This window comes from Ovis aries, chromosome 14 (assembly GCF_016772045.2).
Source record: "Ovis aries strain OAR_USU_Benz2616 breed Rambouillet chromosome 14, ARS-UI_Ramb_v3.0, whole genome shotgun sequence".
NCBI classification, from domain to species: domain Eukaryota; kingdom Metazoa; phylum Chordata; class Mammalia; order Artiodactyla; family Bovidae; genus Ovis; species Ovis aries.
This window is the reverse complement of record NC_056067.1, coordinates 46,536,676-46,549,850: the sequence shown is the minus strand read 5'-3', so window position 1 is coordinate 46,549,850 and position 13,175 is coordinate 46,536,676. Positions and strand designations below refer to the sequence as shown.

The window sequence follows — 13,175 nt, the reverse complement described above, 5'->3', positions numbered from 1 at the left end:
ATTTCAAGCAAAAAAAGTACTAAAGTTGCATTTAGAAAGCAACTTCTGTAACTGCAAAAGTTTAAACAGGCACCAAAATATTTATCAGTAGTTATTTAGCAAAAGGAGAGTCAACCACAGAAAAGATTATGACACCATTAAAAATAATAATACATAAACATCTGTACTTAAACAGTAGCGTGATAAAAGCAGGTTATGGTACAACATGTACCATATGTACAACGTGTATGTCATGATTACATGAAATAAAGCCTGCAAGGATATACTATGATAATTTGAAAGCAGTCATTTCTGTTTCACAGGCTTATAAATCTTTATTTCACAGGCTTATAAATCTTTATTTCTTTGTGCCCTCTGTCTTTTTTTAACAACATGAAAATACTAACTTAACAAAAGGAAAAAAGAATAGAGCTTTCTTCAAATACAAATTTATAATTCCACCATGAATTCAAAGATAGCCTATGCAACACAACTTACAGTGTAGTATGATGTAGGCCACAGAAATAGAAAAGATGGTCCTAAAACATAGAATTTGGGGGACAGAATTTTTTGAGGGAAAAGGGGGTTTAATTTGGACCTTGAATTATTAAATTCACATTATTAAATACATTTGATTAATGTTATATACAAAATTACAAACACATTAGAAAAAATAGTGTTAACAGTGTAATGGGTTGAACTATGTTGGAAGTCCAAACCCCTGGTATGTTAATGTGATAGTACCTGGAAATAAGGTCTCTGCAGATAAAATCTAGTTAAGATGAGGTCCTTATGGTGAGCCCTAATCCAATATGACCTGTGTCTCTATTACAGAACAGATGTGAGACACACAGAGAACGCAGTGTGAAGATGGAGGGAGAGATAGCAGCAACGCTTCTATAAGCCCAGGCATGTCAAAAATTGCTGCTATAAGAAGCTAGATGGGTGTGGAACAGATTCTTCCTGAGTTCCTGGAAGGAACCAAACTTGCCAACAACTTTTGATTTTGGGTTTCAAGTCTCAAAAACTATGAGAATAAGTTCTGTTGTTTTAAGCTACCTTGTTCTGTGGTACTTGGTACTTCATTATAGCAACCCTAGGAAACTATTACACAGAAAAACCTTCAGTATTTTCCCCTTGCTTTTTTTTTCCCCATCAATTGTTTTAAAAATATTACTATCAAATTTATCAAAAGGAACTATCACTTATCTATTATGAGTTCCTTCATGGCGGATGAGGTCAGAGCGACTACCAAAGGACTTTCCACATTCTTTACAGTCATAAGGTTTCTCACCAGTGTGAATTCTTTGATGACGAGTAAGGTTTGAGCCTTTATTAAAAGCCTTTCCACACTCATTACATTCATATGGTTTTTCACCTGTATGGATTCTCTGATGTTGAATAAGTTCTGAGCTCTGAATAAAGGCCTTTCCACATTCTTTACATTCATAGAGTTTCTTGCCAGTGTGAATTCTGTGATGGTTAGTAAGTGTTGAGGCACTACTAAAGGCCTTCCCACATTCCTTACACTCATAAGGTTTCTCACCAGTGTGCATTCTGTGATGCTGAATAAGTCTTGAATGTTGAGTAAAGGCTTTCCCACATTCCTTACATTCATAAGGCTTCTCACCAGTATGAATTCTCAGGTGTGGAAAAAGTTGTGAACTCTTAGTAAAGGCTTTTCCACATACTTTACATTCATAGGGTTTTTCACCAGTGTGAATTCTCTGATGATCATTAAGGTTTGAGCAATAATTAAAGGTCTTTCCACATTCATTACATTCATAGGGTTTCTCACCAGTGTGAATCCTCTGATGTTGAGAAAAATACGAACTACAACTAAAAGCCTTGCCACATTCTTTACATTCATAGGGTTTTTCACCAGTGTGAATCCTCTGATGTCGAGTAACAAGTGAGCCACGACTAAAGGATTTCCCACAGTCCTTACATTCATAGTTTTTTTCAGCAGAATGAATTCTTTGATGTTGAATAAAATGTGAGTTTTGATTAAAGGCCTTTCCACATATTTTACATTCACAAGATTTCTCTTCATTAATAGTTTTTTGATGTGGAATGAGAAATGTTGGCTGAAAAAAAGTGGGTAGGTCTTCATGGGTAAATATTACTTGACTAAAATGTCTCTTCTTTAGAGATAATAACTTGGTCTCACACATGGATTCCAGATCTGAAAGAAAACGGAAAGGCATATGCATATTTTTCTTATTCTGGGAAAGGTTAAACATCTGAAAAATGCAAAGATTAAACTGAACTTGGTCTCACACATGGATTCCAGATCCGAAAGAAAACAGAAAAGCATATGCTTATTTTTCTTATTCTGGGAAAGGTTAAACATCTGAAAAATGCAAAGATTAAACTGAAAATAATATTTGGGAAAGTAAACAGTTAGATATTTCTTAAACATGGCTAAGCAATTTGTAAAATTGGTAAGAAAAGCACAGACATTAAGGAGAGGCAAGAGAGGAAGCTGAAGAGAACCTGGTGGAGATCAGAATCACCTGCAACTTCAGTGAGTCCACACTATTCAGGGCTATTCTCCACATTACATAGTGATTCTAAGCATATATACATTTATATAAGCACATACTCACAGAGTACCATACTATGTCTTATAATTTGTGGATAACTGTCTATGCTTTCAGGACTACTGAGAATAAATGTATTGAACTGTATAAATGGGGATAGTGGAGGGTTAGTGACTTTAAGCAAAGGGTATACTGTTGGCAAATTCACATTGGGGGACAGCCCACAGCAAGTCTAGGGTGCTGAATGAAACTGGTGAGAATGGTAGACAGGTAAATCACTCCTGTGAATAGAGCCTGGTACATGTTGGGGATGCAGTGAAAACAGTTTGCCTTCAAATTCTGTGATGCTGATGCTGGGAGAGAGAAATGGAATCTTCAAGCCATGGCAGTCACTAAGAAGGGAGGCAGCTTGCGTGTGAGAAAGAAGAGAATAAGAATGAAATAGTCTCTGTGAGAAAAGAGGATTTTCCGCCACTCTGCATTATATCTGCTCGTGACCATGAAAACACTGTAAGTACTGATTTGAGATTTACAAATAAATTTCAGTGAGTAAGTGAATTCATAAATATAGAATTTGTGACTTAATGAGGGACAACTGTATTTTTTTTAAAGGGGGCATAATTTCTGTTAAAAATGGCAGACTGTAGGTATAAGTTTATCAATGCTTTTCACGAATCCACAAGAAAATTACACTAAAAGCTTAACAAGGGGAAAGGAAAACCCCATGAGGATAAAAGATACTGGAGAAGAAACAGAACTTGGAAACTGAAAAGTCAACTGATGAGTGATAAGTGACTGCAGACCAGAGAATACCAAACAAGCTCCGGTGGGTGAATTCCACAGTATTGATTCATGGTGCAAATCCCTTCAAATACATAAGAACTGGAGGCATCAGGCACTTCTAATAGCAGAGTGCAGAGCAGAGTAAAAGCTGAAGGATGAATTCAAAGAGTGTATCTCCTCCCCATCCCACAGGAAAGGATGATTATAGTTTTCCATTCTCAAAGAAAACTGAAAATCTAGAAAAATGGAACCAGAGAAAATCTGGAGTCAGGAACATCCAGCCTAAGCAGGGACATTGGCACTGAACTGGGAAGAAAGAATTAACAGAAAATATACATACTTGTGATATTTTTAAAAAATGTATCTAGTCTTTGTTTCCAGTTGCTGGCAGAGCTTCAAAAACCACTGGACTATCTTTCATTATTCACAACAAGGGTCTTTTGATCATATCTGACTTTATGATAAAGAGGTGATTCACAGTGGATCCTTTGTTTCAAGGGATGGGGCTGGTCACACTTGCCTAAATAATGACACTCCAGTAAAATACTTGGAAGGATTGGAGGAAGCTTCCTGGTTGGTGAACTAATCTATGTACCAGATGGGTACAAGGTCAATAGCACAAAGAGTGGATAAGGAGAAGTAAAATTATTTTTGTATGTGACTATTATCAGCATAAAACATACTTTCATATTTCTGATAACTACAAGGAAAACACCTTATAGAAGATAAATGAAAGAAAAATAAAGGATTCAAAGCATATCAATACAAATAAAGAAAGAAAATGAAGGCAGCAAGGGAGGGAAAGAGGGACAAAAGAACTATAAGGACAGAAAATAATAAAATAGCAACAGTAAGTTATTACTCAGTAACAGTAACTTTAAATGTAAATGGATTAAACTCTCAAATCAAAAGAGAATGGCTGAATGGAGAAAACAATAGAGTAAGCCCCTTACAGACAAACATTCAAGTTGTAAACTTTCAAAAATGCAAAAGTACATCTTTCACATGTCCCATCACATAACTCACATGTCTGGTGTACACTGTCACGTGTGTGCATCCTCTACAAGTGGTTGTGCTTTTGTATATTTTACTGTACAGTACTATAGAGTGCAGTAGTACAATATCTTTATTTCAAGCCCAGGATGTTCAGAAGCAAGCATAAAAGCAGATGGTGATCAGCCACATTAACAGGAAAAAGGATAAAAATCTAAGATAATAGGATAATCCTATTAGATAAGAATAAGATAACAAGATATTATCCTATTCCTACCAGGCTACCTTTTCCACTAGACAAATCATTTGCAACTTACCAATCTTTTAAAATTTAACATCTAATTTTAAGAGAACTTGGTCCCTAATGAGTAGTAAATAATAAGTGAAACAAAGGTACATTTCCCCAATAATTAAATGATCCTCAAATGAACGTGAAAAATACACTGGTATGGCACTGGAAAGACATTAAGTATTTACCATTTTGTATGATTTTCAATTGTAGATATATACTCAAAAGTGGGGCATATGTATACCAGTTTAAGTAGTAACAGATGAGAAAGGCAATACCATTTTATACTTTTACCAAGAATGCATAAGAATTTCTATGTCCCCACTCACAGCTGTCATTATCCAGCTTCCTACTTTTCCATGTATAGTAAGATTAAGTGTCAATATCTGAAAGGCTTATTAATTAGCATTTTAACCTCGTTAACCATTATCAGCATTTTTATTGGGTCACTAACTTCTTCCTATTAATTAGCAACTATCTTCCAAACTACTCTGCATTAAATTTATCTATTGTATCCTTCATTTAACAGGAGTTCTTAATTCTGATGTATTTTCAGTTCATGATTTTGCTTTATGGTTTGTACTTTTAGAGTTTTATTTCTTTACTGACTTAAATAGCATTTAAAGGAAAAAACGAAAAACAAAAGCTTCAAAACTAGAGTGTAATGCCCTGTTAAGTATGTCTAATAAACACTTTTTTTCTAATGTACATTAAAAGTACTGGAAAGGAGGCAATGTCACTAGGACATGTGGACTATAGTTATAAAAGAAATTTTGAAAAATACAGGTGCTCATGGAAAAGAATAGAGGAAACAATGTCAATAACACAGAACAGTGAGTAAGTTTTTGAAAATGCTATAGTACCATTGTAATATGGTATTCAGACAAAGGTAGTCATTCAAACGGAACATAATAAAGTCCAGAGACAGATTTATAGATATGGCAACACGTGATTTATGGCAAAGTAGCCTTATATATAGAGAAAGTCTTTCCAGTAGACCTTGCTGGGTCAACTGCATATTCACATGGGGAGAAAAAATGAAATTTGACTTCTACCTCATACTACATCAAATATCAGCTCCAAGGAGCTGGAGATCTAAATGTAAGAGGTAAAGCAACAAAGCTACTAGAATATAACACAGGAAGTATCTTCATGATTTTGGAGTAGGCAATGAATCACAAAACACAAAAAGCAACAGCTATACTGGAAAAGATAGGTAAGCTTGTCTTCTTAAAATTAATAACATCAAAAGACAACACAAGAGAATAAAAAAGTAAGTGAGAGAGGTAGATATTTACAAAGGCTCATATTCAGAATATACAAGAGCTCCTTTAAATCACTAAGAGAAAGAAAGACAACCCAATGATCAGAGCCAAGAAACTTAAATGGGCAAGTCACAGAACACACACACACGCACATAAACATACCACAGGATGGCTAACATTAAAAGGTCTAGCAATATCAAGAACTGCCAAGAATGCAGAGCAAAAGCAACATTCATACTGCTACTGGAAATATAAATTGGCATAACCACTTTGGAAAACTGGCATTATTAAAACTGAACCAACACATATCCTATTACCTAGTAACTCCATTCCTGTGTATACACCAAAAAGAAATGTGTATATATATGCACCAAAATATATGTACACAGATGTTCACAGCAGCATTATGTAAAGCAGCTAAAAACTCGAAAACAACCCAACAGTCAATAGTAGAAAGGACACTTAATTTATAATAATTAGCAATACAGAATAAATAATATAAAATATAACCATAGAATGGAATACCACATAGCACTGAGAATGAACCAACATTAGCTATATGCAATAAATGCATGTATATTATCACCCTGCCTATTTAACTTATATGCAAAGTACACCATGAGAAATTCCGGGCTAGATGAAATACAAGCTGGAATCAAGATTGCTGGGAGAAATATCAATAACCTCAGATACATAAATGACACCACCCTTATGGCAGAAAGCGAAGAACTAAAGAGCCTCTTGATGAAAGTGAAAGTGGAGAGTGAAAAAGTTGACTTAAAACTCAACATTCAGAAAACTAAGATCATGGCATCTGGTCCCATCACTTCATGGGAAATAGATGGGGAAACAACGGAAACAGTGACAGACTTTATTTTGGGGGGCTCCAAAATCACTGCAGATGGTGACTGCAGCCATGAAATTAAAAGATGCTTGCTCCTTGGAAGAAAAGTTATGACCAACCTAGACAGCATATTAAAAAGCAGAGACATTACTTTGCCGACAAAGGTCCGTCTAGTCAAAGCTATGGTTTTTCCAGCAGTCATGTATGGATGCGAGAGTTGGGCTATAAAGAAAGCTGAATGCCAAAGAACTGATGCTTTTGAACTGTGGTGTTGGAGAAGACTCTTGAGGGTCCCTTGGACTGCAAGGAGATCCAACCAGTCCATCCTAAAGGAAATCAGTCCTGACTATTCACTGGAAGGACTGATGCTGAAGCTGAAACTCCAATACTTTGGCCACCTGATGCAAAGAACTGACTCATCTGAAAAGACCCTGACGCCGGGAAAGATTGAAGGCAGGAAGAGAAGGGGACGATAGAGGATGAGATGGTTGGATGGCATCACCGACTTAATGGACAAGCATAAGCAAGCTCTGGGAGTTGGTGATGGACAGAGAAGCCTGGTGTGCTGCAGTCCATGGGATTGCAAAGAGTCGGACACAACTGAGCAACTGAACTGAACTGATATGCAAAAACATGGATGATGTATCCCATAAAGTTGAGAAAAAAAAAAAAAGCATAAGTACTATATGATTCTACTTACATGCAACTCAGAAACAGGCAAAAATTACTTCATAGAGTTAGAAGTCAAGATAGTGTGTATTTTTGGGGAGGACAAAGGGGGGAGTGATTGGGAAAGGGTTCTGAAAATTACAGCTAGTCATTTTCTGGAAAGTAGATAAAATGAAAACCAGTATTGGAAGAGAAAACACAATACACACACACACACATACTCACACACTTCTTAGGGTGGGAACATCTATTGTTACATAAGTCTAAATGCATCATATCCTATGAAGGAATGAAATCTAAAATTGGGTAGAATAACTGCCTTGGAAATGAAGAAGGAAGGCATTAACACTTGCTACATTGGACAGAAAAAAAAAGTATAAGAGGAAAAAAAACAAGATATATCTTTTATGGAAGAGGCCTTGGGTTTTTGAAGGGAGTTTCCTGATAACATCTTACAGGTAATATCTCCTCAGGCTCTACTCCTGCACTATCATCTCTCGCTTACCTGAACAAAGGCCTCTGGTCAGTTCTCTGTCAATCATCCAGGGCTCTTTTCCTTGTTCCAATAAGGAGATCACAGCCGGTTTAGAACTGGAAAGTCCTGATCACAAGAAAAGACATGGGACATGGTTATGCTGTTGGTGTCCCAGAAATCAGATCCAGTCCTTTGGTGATCAAGAGAGATGCCACTACAGGAAGGACCAGAGAAAAGATGAAGATGAAGCTTCAGCCATATCCCAATAGAGCTGCCCATTTCCAGCTCTTTCATTCCATTCCAACTCAACCATTCCTTGGGGGACAGAGAGCAGGAATTTAGCTGGTTACCTGGAATGAGTAAATCACAGTGGAGAAAGGAGACATTCCCAAGAGCAGACTCTGAATTGGGGGGACAGTCATCCTTACCCACTGAAACCAGGTTGCTGAAATTCTCCAACATCACTTCTTTGTATAAATTCATCTGACCAGAGTCCAGGCATTCCCATTCCTCCTGAGAGAAGTTTACAGACACGTCCCTGAACATCATTGACCCCTGAAAATGACACACATGCTTTCACAATGGAAGGAGAGAAGAAAATGATGGGAGTAGATGAGACGGTAGAGAGCTCTACAGAAAGGGACAGATTATTAAGCTAATTGAAGGAGCTGGACCCTATTACATCAGCCAAGCCATTTCTGCTATGTACAGAGGGATCTGTCTAGGAGTGTGCAAATAGAGTGGACTTTTCCAATGAGATGAAATAGCAAGCCTGCAGCTCAGTGCCTGGCCACCGTAAAGTCTGCATAAATAAGAGTCCCTTCCCATGTTCCCTTTAAGCCCTAAAAGAGGGAGAAATGTGATAGACTTAAAAAAAAAACTTTATATTTTGGAGTAAAATTTCAGAATATCAGGGAAAAACAGAACTTTTTAAAAGCTTCTGTGAATCACATTAAAAATGTTCAGAAATTGGAATGGCAATGGATGACTCAACAGCACCATTTAAAATAAAATGAAATGATCCCTTTATTTTTTAATTAATTAATTAACTGCATGTGGGATCTAGTTCCTTGACCAGGGATCGAACCTGGGTCCCCTGTTTTGGGAGTGCAGAGTCCTAGCCACTAGAACATTAGGGAAGTCTCTAATTCCTTTAATATTACAAAGGACAACGAATTTGGGCAGAGAATTCAATACTCAAAGTTAATATGAAGATTATATACCAAGCAAGATTAAATACCAAGCTAGTATGAAGATTAGCTCAAGACAATTCTAGATTCATAGAGAATGAACGTTAAATTTTTTTCCTGTCCAGCTTTTCTTGGGAAGGTACTGGCTTATATGTTCCATCAAAACTAGAGAATAAGCAAATGAAAGGTATTATATTCAGAAGCTAGGAAACTAACATGAGAATGGTGAATGAAGTCCAGTATAATTGTAAAAGGCAAGGTCCAGGATAATATCTGGGAGCAGATCCAGACAGTAATACCTAGGAATAGGAGGATAAAGGACTATGGAAAAGAAATGGACTATGGAGCAAAGAAAGGAGTTCGGGTTAAAGAAACAAAGCAGCTTAGGACCATATGTCTTCCTTTACACAATGCAAGCTTCTAGCCTGAAGTAAGCCTGAGATCAGAGAACAGGCTTTAAATAAAATTTGCACATTATTGCTGCTGTCTATGGGCTCGCACAGAGTTGGACACAACTGAAGTGACTTTGCAGCAGCAGCAGCACACTCAACCAGAGAGTGTAATTCCTAAAATAAGACTGATCTTGTGACTGAAAATAACCAAAAATACCGAAGAGTGATCAAAACAATTACAGGGACTGCACAAGCTTTTATCCAGGGCAACAAAAAAATTAGCCATAGAGTTGAGAGTGGAAATTTGGGAAAAGAAATATTCTTTTCCTTGCTTCCTATGAAGTACTGCTTATTTCAGAGTGTTGGTTATAAGTTGATTTGGTTTTCCAGGTACACAGTCATGTCATCTGCGAAAAGTAATCATCTTACACCCTCTTTTCTAATTTTTAACCTAACTTTTCCTTTTGTTTAAGTGCTTTGGTTAATGCCTACAGAACAATGTTAAATAACATTGGTAATGGTGTGTACCCTTGTCTTTCTCTGATTTTACTGGGAATGTTTCAGATATTTCCAGATCAAACATTAGGTTAGCTTCTGAAAACAAATTTCAATTTATTCCCCACTGCAGTATACTACCTCCCTAGAATATTAATATTAATATTGGGCAATATCTTCAATATAGAGCTGGTGAGTGTAATTAGAGGTTGACGGGAGAGGGGAACCAGATGCTCTGTTTGGGCTTTGGCACAGGAGAATGGATTGGAAGGACTCAACTCTTTCTGAAGAAATTCAGATAGAAAGGCCTTAAGCTTATTTGAGAAGACTGATTCTCATCCTGATTTTCTTTGCCTCTGTACCAAACACACATTCTTAAAATTGAGAGTTCTAAATTTAGTTCCATGAGAACTGAATTTCAGCTCCAAATTTATACCTTGAGAAAATAGTATCCCTGGGGCCAGTCACATAGTGCCCAAAATGGCCACGCCCGGGCGACTCGAGGGGAGCGTGGCGTGAGCCCTCACGGCGCCACAGGAGACCCACAGAGGCCGTGTCTGCACGGAGGAGCTCATAAGGCTCAAGATGGAAAATCATGAACCAGATGGTACTATCATCAAGAAGAATTTAACTGATATCATAGCCAGAAAAATTAACCAACTCCCAGAAGCAGAAAGGAATCTGCTTGAAAGGGATCAACATATGCTGGACTTGATGCTGCTCTCTGTGGCCTAATAGCAAATAGTCTTTTTCCACGCATCTTACAAGTGACACAGGCTCCTATAGCTGTTGGCTTTCCAAGGGTAGTCATCCCATTTTTGACAGCAAATGTATCTTACAAAGATTTTTTAAGTTTACCTTTGAATACAGGTGATCTGCATTGTGAAACCTGCACCGTAACATGAGGCGAATTGGTTGGTCTTGTTTTCAGTGGCCTGTACCCTGTTTTCTTGGCTATCTCTGTGAATGGTGGCCTAGCAGCTAGGTATAATTCAGCCCTGCTACCGGAGAAAGGAAACATCTTAAATTACTGGATTAGGATTTCTAAGCCTGTCTTTAGAAAGATGTGATTTCCCATTTTGCTCCAGACTGGGTTTGCTGCATACCTCGGGTCTAGACAATATAAACTACTTATAAAGGCTCTTTAGTTACCAGAACCTGGCCTAGAAATCGAGTGACTGTTAAGCAAATCTGCACACAAAAATAAAACTATTAAAAAAAAAAAAAAGAAAATAGTATCCCTATTCTGACTCTTCTACCTGGGTACACTCTAAAACTCAAATAAAAAAAATAATAACATGATTGATAGCCTTGTGATTTGGTGAGTTCCCCAAGATGAGACATGTTGAAACATAAGTGAATAAAGATATTTTTGTTTCTTCTTGTTAGAAGGAGACTCCAAAATTCTAGCTGCCTGCCAGCCCTCCACCCCCTTCCTGAGATAAAGCAAAGACTTCATGTCTCATACAACTGATTTGAAGAATAAACTAGAACTCATTCATGAAAAAAATAATATGTATCTTTGAAAAATTGTATTTACAAAGATCATTTGATGACAGAGGAGAATACTTTTTTGGCCTGGAGAATTCCACAGACAGAGGAGCCTGGCAGGCTACAGGCCATGAGGTCGCAAAGAGTCACACATGACTGAGTGACTATCACTCAAAATGGTAAATGAAGTGTAATTTGATTTTGGAAAAACAATGAAAATACACAAAAATATTAACACTAGTTTTTGAGTGGTCCTATTTTATTTTTTCTTGGTAATTCTGTTTTTATACTCTCTAAAATAGTCATGCTTTTAAAGTCATAATAAATATTGCATTTAAAAAGAAAAAAATTTGACAAACAGAAGTGGAAATAAGTAAACATTAGGTATATGGGAGCTACTGTGCTTCAGTAGCAGGCTCAACTATCCTCTTCTCCAGTAGGAAAATCATAGGAACTTATCATCAAATGATATACCTTTATTAAGCATTAAACTTCAGAAGACAGAAAGCAATGAGGAAATCCCAACATACCTTGGACACTGCTTGCAGAAGTTCATCATGCATTCTTTCCTTCTCTTTCGAGCCTCACCTGGAAAAGGGTAGAAATGGGAGAGTAGAAAGTAATGGTAAGACACTGGTCAGTCACAGGTCAGCCCCAGCCCAGCCCCATCATCATCCCCACCCCTCAATACACACAGGTAAAGGAGATCAGAGGAAAATGGGATATCCCGTCCATTCCCAGTGTCTCAGGAGAAAGCTGAAGTTACTGCTGTTGAAGATGCCAATCAAACCAAACTTCACAGAGATTTCCTAAGAACCGAACTCTGGAGTAACAACCGCACAGCTGATCAGACTCGTACATTCCGCAAGTGCGTGGATGCTAAGACGCTTCAATCGTGTCCAACTCTGTGCAATCCTATAGCCTGTAACCTGCCATGCTCCTCTGTCCATGGGATTCTCCAGGCAAGAATACTGGAGTGAGTTGCCATGCCCTCGCACGATCTTCTTGACGCAGGAATCGAACCCGCGTCTCTTAAGTCTCCTGCATTGGTAGGCAGGTTCTTTACCACTAGCGCCACCGGGGAAGCCCATACATTCTGCACAGTCATACTTAAGAGAACACAAACTGCACATCCGCATACACAGAGTCAAACGTGGTAACACAATCGCTAACTCACCACAGGACGCACAATTACATTCACACAGTTGCAGGCACCCCATTGTCTTGGTGTTACGAGCACGTACCACCATATGGACACACAGTCACAATTCCACAATGACAGGCATCCTATATCTGCATACGGGTCGCATAACCTCCCCTCATCTCACTCCATTCCGCCAGCACAGAAGCTCCGTATCGGTCTCCAGTCTCTTCAATTTAGACCTTTCGGGTCCCCAGAGGTCCGAACCTGCACAGTTGAACCAGGTCCCCAGGGGCCCACGATCTCTGGCCTCGCGGATCTAACGGTCCCGCCAGGCATGATAAAATTTCGAGTTCCCGCGAGAAGAGTGACAGGCCGACAGGCCCTCTGGGAAATGTGGTCCAGAGTTGTCCCCACGGCCGATTCCTCTCAGCGCCCTGCCTGGACCCACCCGAAACGATTGCTCCTTCAATTCAGAGGTTAGCCAGGTCTCGGAGTTGCAATTCGCGGTATCTCAGCACGCTTGGGCTCAGCTACCAGATAGGACCTGGCTCACCCCCTCCCTCACACAGGAAGCGCCTGCTCCTTTCTGGCCGGAAGTTGACTCCGGCCGCGGGACCTTCTAG

The 13,175-nt window shown here is 38.5% G+C and overlaps 1 protein-coding gene and 1 pseudogene across 6 annotated transcripts; one reads left to right on the top strand and one right to left on the bottom strand.

Moving 5' to 3' along the window:
* Positions 1–288: 288 nt before the first annotated feature.
* ZNF829 (zinc finger protein 829) lies at positions 289–13,140 on the bottom strand. Of its 6 annotated transcripts, none has more exons than XM_012190301.4 (5): positions 12,104–13,140; positions 11,939–11,996; positions 8,269–8,395; positions 7,871–7,966; positions 289–2,164 (listed from the first exon to the last, which is right to left on the bottom strand). In XM_012190301.4, the coding sequence occupies exons 2-5, from the start codon at positions 11,969–11,971 to the stop codon at positions 1,185–1,187; spliced, it is 1,236 nt and encodes a 411-aa protein (XP_012045691.3). In that variant the 5' UTR covers positions 11,972–11,996; positions 12,104–13,140; the 3' UTR covers positions 289–1,184. The 6 variants fall into 6 exon arrangements, with proteins under 6 accessions (XP_012045691.3, XP_012045692.3, XP_042086832.1 ...); XM_012190302.4 differs by having other exon boundaries at positions 12,653–13,140; XM_042230898.2 differs by having other exon boundaries at positions 12,737–13,140.
* On the top strand, positions 10,395–11,193 carry LOC121816367 (transmembrane protein 126A-like; annotated as a pseudogene).
* Positions 13,141–13,175: the final 35 nt, after the last annotated feature.

Coding starts and splice junctions, on each gene's coding strand:
- ZNF829 (XM_012190301.4), bottom strand. CDS start 11,971: ATGCATGATGAACTTCTGCAAGCAGTGTCCAAG. Junction 7,967..8,268: donor CAGCAACCTGGTTTCAGTGG/GTAAGGATGACT, acceptor TCTTGTGATCAG/GACTTTCCAGTTCTAAACCG. Junction 2,165..7,870: donor GACCAGAGGCCTTTGTTCAG/GTAAGCGAGAGA, acceptor GTTTTCTTTCAG/ATCTGGAATCCATGTGTGAG.